This window comes from Lathamus discolor, chromosome 8 (assembly GCF_037157495.1).
Source record: "Lathamus discolor isolate bLatDis1 chromosome 8, bLatDis1.hap1, whole genome shotgun sequence".
Lineage (NCBI taxonomy): Eukaryota > Metazoa > Chordata > Aves > Psittaciformes > Psittacidae > Lathamus > Lathamus discolor.
Genome location: NC_088891.1, coordinates 10,373,984 through 10,383,751, shown reverse-complemented (window position 1 = coordinate 10,383,751; position 9,768 = coordinate 10,373,984). Strand labels below are relative to the sequence as shown.

The window sequence follows — 9,768 nt, the reverse complement described above, 5'->3', positions numbered from 1 at the left end:
ATCAGCATGTTCAGCATGTCTAGCACATATCAAGTGTGTTATGATTACTGAACATGCATAGATCAGTTAAGCAAAAGCCATTTGTCTAATAAGGGCTCAGGTGTCAGACAGCCCAGCTGGAGGTACTGATGCCTAATCTGACACAATTAGCTCCTCTGTAGCTCAAAATGAGCCCTTCTTCCTCTCCCAGTATGACTTTTTCTCTCCACCGATTGTGAATAGCGTACAGAACTGATACAGACCACTGCCTGGTGTTCAGTCCAGCTGTTCCTGCTCCCTTCTGATTTCTTCTTTGCAGTGATATCTTCCTGCAGGATCTGAAAGTAATTCACTGTTGTGGTTTCAGTGGCTACCCTACTTTGAGGAGGCTGGACTAGATGAGCTTTCAGGGTGTCTTCCAGGCTGAGTCGTTCTATGGTTTTGTCTTTGTATTTTCCTGTAAGAATAGCAACACTGTATTTAACCAAAACCCTGCTACCTGCAGCAGCCAGCAACTGTCCAGTGAAGAGTATAAAGGAAAAGAAAGTGTAGGTTAATGTTGCTTTCCCGTGAAGTTTTCACAGTGTCTGTCGCAGTGATGGTTGATAAGCCAGAGATGGTATCTTTGTTTAATAGAGGATTCTGCTATTTGAAGCATCTGGATTGGCTTTGGACCCCTCTAAGCACTTGGTATTTGTCAGAGACCTCTGTAGCAAAATATGCACTCAGAAATCCTGTGCCTGAAAACACAGCCACCCCCACCCCAAAAAATTCAAGTCTAATCTCTGTAGTTATATGCATAGAGGCTTTCTTAAATTTTGACTTGTGTTTGCAGTAGCTGTAATGTGACCTTTCTGAATCTCTTACAGACGAGAGCAGAGCAGTCCCAAGGTGCATACTTCTTGCCTGAGTTTGCACTTTCTCCACAGGGGAGTTTTCTTGAGGATACCACGGGGGAACAATTCCTCACGTACCGTTATGATGACCAGGTCAGTATGCCACATGTGAAAATGATAAATTCTCACATTCGTGTAACCCTGAGGTATACATTACTGAGAAACAAACTAAGGTACAAAGTGTGTATTGTCTTTTGAAGGAACATCAAATTCATAGAAAATTGAATAACACACTACATGAAATGAAAATCAAGGCACTTATTTGTAGAAAACTACTTATATTAATAGGATGTAGGAGAACAGCAGTGTTTAGTGGTATGTTAATAGATGTTTATAGTTAGTTTCGTAAAATATGTAGGGTTAGAGGTGATCGTCCTTTCTGTGAATTGTTTAAGCTATTCATAGATAAATCAGTACAAGGCAGATCTTGCATTTCCCAGCCTGTGGAAAGTCAGCACATTTTAGTAGTTTATGAAGTTTTCAGAGGGGAAGGTTGAGTGAATCATAAAGAAACAAATGCAAAGTGTAATAATGGATGAAGCAGAGTGTTTAGAAAGCAACAAATTATGTATTTTAAAGTTAAAGATCTTTAATGCTTTCTCCAGACCCATTATGTTAAATGTGGAATATAGATACAAATGTAAAGAAAGCAACATGAAAGAAATGCTGTTAATCTTGGCAAAAGATCTAAAGTAAACCTAGGAAATGTGTGGCATGCTGTGGAAATTTACTCATAACACAATGTGTTCCAGAAGTCAGTTGAACTTCACATCAAAACAGTCTGAATTACATTCATAGACACTTACAGTACATTTCTTAAGAGGAGAGAATTTGTTAGGAAACGTTCCCTGTAAAAATGAGAGAGGAGACAAGCTTGCCCTGCAGTCACAAGGTATGCAAGTCAAGTGATTGGCAGCTTTATTTTAAAAGATGGTCTCCTTCCAGGAGAAATGCAGTTTGCTCACCACTAATCTAAAGAGAGGAGAGAGCTGAGATGAGTTTATTAAAGCTTTAGGCTGAGTCTCTTTTTAGGAAGACAAAAGGAAGCAGAAAAAAATCAAATAGAAACCATGCTGAGCTACTGTAATTTATGTGAATTTATTTTAAATATACATACAATACTTCACGCTTTTGCTACCCTATAGGATTTTGATTATCAACAGAAAAGGTACTTATCTAAGATGTCTCCTGGACCAAACACCTGGGAAGGCAATAACTTACAGGACAATAAAATGCAGGTGCAACTCAGGCTGTATTTAATGACAGTGGTTGAAAAACACTATAAAAGTTATACACTTTGATCAATACAGTTTCCACTAAATGGAGCACATTTTAAAGAAGATGATAAATCCAAACAGGGGATAGTCTAAGTCTTTGAATAGACTGTTTGGAATATGTGAATGACAGCTGACTAAAAAACAAAATTAATCCCCCTCTCCAAACCCCCTCAGATACCAGCACTGGCCTATACAGAAGCCAAGTTCAATTCATTTGATGGAAAGTTTTCCATTAATTCCATTGGGATCTGAGTTGGATCAGGGATATGGTCATCTTCTGTTCTTTCACAAATGTAATTCAGTTTTGAAGCCCACTCTATTTAGCAAACAATATAGAATTAAATTTGAATTCTTGAGACTGAAAGTGGTGCTAAGCCATCAGATTGTTGAAAATAAAAGCAACTGTATCAGTAGCAGTTTCTTTTGAAAGGAAGTTCTGTCCTTAAGCATTATTTATTAACAATCTAAACACCTTGAATGCAGATGGGAATTGTTCTATATCTCCAGTTTACCTTCCAGTGTGTAAACCAAGAATTCTTTGGTAAATATAAGGATTATTCTCCTTGACATTCTAGGACATTAATCATAAGGTTGTAATAATGTACAGTTATAATTTACTTATGCTTTTGCTGAAATGTTCATACAAAACTAACTTCTATCATGTGGTCAAACCAAGCTTTGAAATGTTGTGTGTTTTCTTGCTGTCTGTTTCATTCTACTCTTTCATATGACATTTACTGTATGAATGGAAGGAAGTCTTTAAACCAGAGGGTTCAATTCACTTTCTATCCTGCCCACTGTGAACTGGTGTTGGCCTGTGGGAAATATATTCCTTTCTTTTTCCTGAACACCAGCATTGTTCTGTGGACATACCTAACAGAGTCCTGGTGTTCCTGTACATCCTAAGATCCATTCATTTATTTGAAAGCTGGAAAAGAGAAATAACCTTGTGCACTTGATACCAACAAAACAAGTCTTGTCTGATCCACCGTGAAAATCACCCTCCCTTTATATTCCTGGAAGGGAGCAGAACAGATTAAGGGATGAGAACTTCCTAAGACTTTGGCATGGGGGTGGGAGAAGAGGGTGGGTCACAACCTCTGTTCTTTTGGCTAACCAACAAGATGTTGAGAACCTTGCAGGAAAAGTGTTCCTTCCTTATGTTCCCCCCTTGCACTATTCCTCATACCCAGGCCAATAAAATTTCCAGTTTGTTGGGATAGATGGATATTATTTTTATATATCAGCATCATCATCGTCATGATCCAAGATTAGTTCCTTTACATCCTCCAAACACAGGAATGTTTCAAAGGGGTTTTCTTTGGCTGTTGTGTGTGATATTTTTCAAGCGGGGAGCCAGTTTAATCAGGATCATTCATTCCTTTGTTAGTAAGTAATCTCAGTAAAATAGAACTAGCTGTTACTTAAATATTCAAAAGTATTTGCTATCTGAAAAGACAAGCTTACAGTTTGAAATGGAAGATGAGTAAATATTAATGGGAACACACTGTACTCTGTTTTAGCCCAGCAAAGTTACATATGGATTCATGTTGTACATGCAAGATAGTACATTTTGTTCTGGTTTAGTCTGGCAGGACTGTGCTCTCATTTTTGTACAGGATTGCACTAACCCCTTTGCATATTCAGTTGCTATGTGTGTACTTTAGAATTACATGCAGATGATTTTTTTTTGCTAGATATTTCAAAATTCAGTGAATATATCTTTTTCCTCCTCTTTTTGATGGTAGAATAAAATACCTCATAAGACCTGATTAAGTACTGTCACCTTTATTCATTGAGGTGACATCTGGATAGGATGTTACATTACAGCTTTGACACATTTACTATCTTATCTTCAGGGAAAAACAATGATTCAAAGCAAATACTTCTGAGGGCTGCAAAAACCAGAAACACAGAAATGTTTGCACTGTGCATTTTCTTATAGCTCCTGCATTGTTCAGCAAGCTGTGTCTTGCATCAGCGCATTGAGTACTGCATTGCTAGAATTCTGCTGTGTCAATGTAATTTAAATCTAACTCAGTACCAAAGAGATTTTGATGCATAGCCAAAGACTTCAATTGCCATTAGAAATTTGAGACTGAAAAAAATATGACCCTCTCCTATCATTTTTGAATGAGTTTTAAAATAAATATGTAAGTAGTAGCCTGTCCCCCAGCTTTGAGATAGAAGTTGAACCTTGCCATAAGGAATAGTTTCCTGGTTTTCCTTCTGATTTCTTTTGGCTTTTCACCTTTTAATCTACTGTGAGGAATTTTTTTTCTTTTCCAGAATACTAGTAGTACTGGAAAGCTTTCTTAAAGAAATAAAATGTTCTTGTTTTCTGACACTTAAGGTCTTGCTTCCAAGTATTAAAACCATTCCATATGATGGACCACCAACAAGGACAGCAGTGAAAACTTGGTTGAACTGAATATGCTTGAAGTAGCTTTCCACTTTGATAGGCTGAAAGTGACAGCTCTTGGAGGGGGTGGGAAGGAAAGAAAAAATGCAAAGTGAGAAAATGTTTGCTTGACCAGTTGGCTTTTTAGATGACCTTGCTCCTGCTAAATATTATGATGTTTACCAGTTTAAACTCACAGCAAGGACCCCTGATTCAGGAATGAGACATATGGCAAGATGTAGTCTAATCTTGAGGAAGAAATATAGTTTCATTAAAAAAAAAAAATGCAGTCAGAGAGTGGTAAATATGGGCATCTTGAAACCACCCAGTAAGTAATTAAAATAACGAAAATCTAGACTTTCAGACTTGAGTGTTTAGTTACACCAGGTAAGGTAGAAACCAATGAGTTGGTTTTCAATTAGTTGTGCAATTTGTAATGCACAGGCTGAGGCTGTTACAATTCTTTTAGTAAATAAGCTTTCTTTGGCATCAGGTGGATGCCAAACTGGGAGAGTAAGTATCTGTGATCTGGATGACTTATAAAATTAATGTAAAAATAAACCAATGGAACCTACTATTCCACCTTTGTATTTGTAGTCAGCCAGCAGTAAATATTTGTGTTTGTTGTGTAAGTACATGTAAAGCAAATTATTACATAGGCACAAGTTGTCTTCTGGATGCAGCTGATCTGCTAGTCTTTTTTTTTCCGCTTATTTCTCACCTGCTTTCCTCACTGCACTTGCTGAAGATTGCCATCCTCCCTGGTCTGCCTCTGGAGCTATATGTGACTTGCAGCCTGCTTTTGAGTATCAGCTGCTTGCTGGCTTCTGCTCCTAGTCTGAGCCTTTTTATTCCATTGCCAGCTAGTTTGCATGTAAATCACCAGTGAAATGGAGCTAGAAATTTTTGGGCTTGGAGACGAGTCATGCAAGGGACAAGCTTATTTCAAATTAACACATTAGTGAAGACAAGCTCTAATCCTGAGGAGGGAGTAAGATTTGTAGTTAACGACACACTTGCTACCCAAATATGTAAAGCTCCAGCACTCCCCTTCTGAGAAGGAGCCAGAAACTTGTGTTGTGCTGTGACGTGATATTTTTGTAGATGCCCTGAAGAAACATTCTGAACTATTAAAAAACTCAGCATTTTGAATCTCAATGTCTAGCTCTTCATTTAAAGATTCTGTTTGGAATGAAATAAGCTGTTCTCAAGTGGGCATAAGTTATTTCAGGCATTTTTCTACAATGCAAACCTTTCCCCAGCAAACACTCCTGGTGGTATCGTTTGTCTGTTCTGAGAGTGAGCTGATTGATAGACTTAATTACATCTAAGCACCAGAGGTGCAACTGTTAAGACTTGGCTACCTGAATTTCAGCATTATGTTAGAAATATTCCCCTTCAGCTGAGTAGGGGACTGACTTGCAGTCCCTATTCAGCCAGTGTGCTGATATTAGGATAACACAAATTCCACTGAATCCTGCAAAGTAGTTCCATTTTCGTAGCTGGACGTCTTGTGTAAGTAACAAATTACGTGGTCAGGTTTGTGGCACTCCATACTAATCGTACAGATGGTAATAAGGAGTTTTACATCATGTTCAAAGAGTTCAGAGCCATGTATTTGTAAGGCTGCATGAAGGTAAAATGCATCATTTGGTGTTTTCCTGGAAATTTATCTGAAGGTGATATTAGGTGCTTTTGGTTCCTTTTTTTTTTTTTATTACTTTTGTTTTTGACCTCTTTATTTTTAAGTTGTGGTTTGGTGGAGTCTTTCCCCCCCCTCCTAAATATTACTTGGATAAGGAAATTAGCTCCCTAATAAAGAGAAATGTGTTTCTGATTTGGAATGGGAAGGTGGGGGGAAAGGAGGCAGGGATTAAGAGCAAATGAAAACCACTTACAATTTTACAAAACTACTATTACAGAGACTGGTACTGTGTAAATCAGGCATGATCCTATTCAAACAATACTTTTGTTTGGGCTAATTGCTTGCTGGAAGTGCATGACTAGCATATGCACAAGTAATTATATCATTTGTGATATTCATGTGTGTGATACATTGCACAGTGAGCTGACGACTGTTTAAACACACTTGCTTATTGGCAAACTGAATAGGGACCTGGCACTTTTAAAAACCACCAACTAACATTTTAAACTCAGGGTTTTGTTGCTCAGAGCAAGCAGTGGAAGTGCTGTGTTCTGTACATTTTCCTTTGTGCACGAAGAATTACAGACTCTCTTGTTTTGTACTGCTGCATTAGTCCCAACCCTGCCAAAGGTCTCTGTGTGTAAATCATACTTACAGAAGCCAGTAGGTCTTCACCTCGTGCGGGCTAAGTGCCTTCACAGGGAATCTGTAAAAATACAATTTCTGCAGAAAACACACTTTATATCATTTCAATTTGGATCAAATACCTAGTATGAGGCTGTAATCCTATTCCACTAAATTCCATGGTAAAACTCATTGGCCTGGATCCTTAGCCCTCCTGTGGCTGTGATAGTACTGGCCTCAGCAGCTGGCAGAGGATTCCCAGGTAGCAGTAGCAGCCCCTCATTTGCAAGGTGTTACCCAGAATGACTTCTCAAGGAAGAAAGGAGAACGGCCTTTCATGAATGGCCACCTGAACTAACTTTCAGGTGTTTCTGTTATTCTTTCTCCCCTGGGTGTTGGACAGATACTAAGGATGCTCTAATGGATGATAAAAGGCTATACAGGGATGCATAAACTTTTGCGCTCTACACCTGCTTGGAGTGGTATTGCGAGCAGCTTGGATGCAGCATGTGACTGAGACCATTGACTTGGGTAGAAAGAAGATTGAGATTAGATTAAATACGTGTTTGTAGGAATGCAGGAACAATAATCTCAACTATCTTTTCTGCTAATGGAAAACAGAAAATAATTGCTAAAACACATTACTTACTGATATTAATGTCTTTATTTCTTGGATGTTTTCTTGTATGTTTATTCAGTTTGAGGTTGGTCTATATGAAAACAAAAAACTTTAATATTAAAGTGCCTTGTTTTTATAGTGTCTCCGCCATCTACCTTTTTCGTATAGGACTGAAATTTAACTCATGTTCAGTGTTTCATGTTCTGAGGTTTTCAATTTAGAGTTTTCCCAAATACATTTTTTCAGTTCCTAGCAATAGATTTAAAGTGTGTCCCCTTGAGGAGCAAAAAGAAGCATGTGCACTTGGGCAAATATTCTGCTGTATAGTTCTTAACTGCTATATTGAACTAATAACAAGACACCCGATGAAATGAATTAACAATATACAGAATAGGCATTCATTTAACATTCTTTTCTCAATACCAGTGATAAGTCATGAGAGACTGTTACCATGTAATGTGAATTTACCACTGACCTCCTCATGCCCCCAGTGCACCCCCAGCAGCTGGCACATGTACTTATCTAAGAATTTTGACGTTGATAAAGGCTTGGCTTCAGACTTCTAAATTAAGCCTTAAAGATCTGGAGGTAGCAGAAATGATCCCATGCTTACACAGCTCTGACGCACCTCTGCTCTCATCTATCAATAAGAGTTCATTGAGATATACTAGAGAAGTGCTTCTGAATCACAGATATATTTTAAGTACAGTAGGAAACACTGTGCTTGAAACTGGAAAACCGTTTTTCAGATGTGCATGGAAGAGGGGATGTTTTTGGCTGATAAAGCCTGACAATGAATTAGTTTACACAATGCAAATTAATTTTAGAACTATGTCTTTTCATGGGACTCAGTCAAGACCAGAACAGATGGTGTTTAGTTTTCTCAATAATAAGGTACATTTATTGAACTTCTCAAGCTGCTCAGTGCTTTTGTTAAGTTTTGCACAAATGCGAACATGAAATTGTTGTACTGCTGAAATTTCATGAAGGACGAATGTGATGAATTGGATTTTTTTCTTCTGTGCTGTTTCTGACACAGGTAACATTAAAAGACCCATGAAGGTTTACAGCAGCTTCTCTCTCTTAGCATGGAAAGCCTTAGAACAAAAATGAAAGAATCTTTGGTTTATACTGGCTCTGAAATAATGTTAAAATGCTTGCTTGATGAAATGACTCATTCCATGCAAAGTGTTTCTGATACTGTTTTGCAAGGCAGTGGGTAATTTAAGTGGAAGTTACATTGTAGAGCATGTGGATGACATCCTTGACAGTCATCCTTTCAGGCTTGTCCAGCATGGAAAACAGGTTTAAAGTAGAGGTTGAATGTCACAATGACCTTTTTGGTGAAGATATACTAAATTTCTTCCAATTTATAAGCCACTAATGTGGAAGACACACTGAAAAGCCTTCTTTTAGAAATCTGCATGGCTTGGCTTAATTTTCAGGAATAGTTAAAATGGTGCTTTATTGTTAGCACTTGTGTAATGAACCAGCCTTGGGACAGCTAAAGAACCTCTTTACCACTTCAAACAGTCATTTCACTTTGCACTATTTCAAAATAACTGTCAGAGTTGTCAGTAAACCTAATTTATATCTAGTGACTAGTAGACTTCAAAAGCTATTTGCTCACAAGGAAGAAAGTTACATACATTAATTACCAATTTTGGCAGTAACAGCAAAAATGGTAAATGTAGTTTCTTGAGAGAATCACTGCTGACAACTGTATTATTTTCAGAGCTTATAAAGTGTTACAGGTTGTGATACTGTAAGATCTGAAGCATTTTAGTGCTTCTAATGTGTAACAAACTGTACCAGACTTCACAACATACATTAATAATGTGCTGTTGATATAATGACAAAATAAGCAGACTGTCTCTTCTATTTTCCGGCTTTCAGCAACTGTCTTTTCTGATATCTAATTTAATAAAAGTGTGTTTATGTGAGGTAGTCAAGTGATTCAGCTGCAGCATGGCCAGGAAGAGATCTCCTTTAGTGACTGGATGCTAAATCTTGATGCTGTTTTATAAACAACTGTCTCACTTTGCAAAGGGGAGTTGTGCCCTTGTTACTTGGTTGTGTTAGGAGACTGATAAAGTTGTGATTGATGAAAAGGAAGGTCAAACAGCTCTGAACAGAGGAAAATGCTGTTATTTGCTGACTTTGTTACAGAAAGCAGAACTGATTTGCAGGGTAGGCTGTCGGATGGGCAAGAGTGACTGAGCTTCAGGATCAGAGCAAGGCTAGGTAGAAGAAATAATGCAAAAAATATCTTCAAAATCAGCTTGGCTTTAAAAGGAGAAAGAGTATATGCAGTTTTGGGGAGACAG

At 37.9% G+C, this 9,768-nt stretch overlaps 1 protein-coding gene across 1 annotated transcript in view; it reads left to right on the top strand.

Moving 5' to 3' along the window:
* The first annotated feature begins 335 nt into the window (after positions 1 to 335).
* Positions 336 to 9,768, top strand: part of ADAMTSL3 (ADAMTS like 3) — a 150,457-nt gene continuing 141,024 nt past the window's right edge. Inside the window, exons 1-2 of the mRNA XM_065688592.1 lie at positions 336 to 527; positions 849 to 968. Coding sequence (XP_065544664.1) covers positions 378 to 527; positions 849 to 968 — 270 coding nt within the window. The 5' untranslated portion in view covers positions 336 to 377. The remainder of the gene's footprint in view (positions 528 to 848; positions 969 to 9,768) is intronic.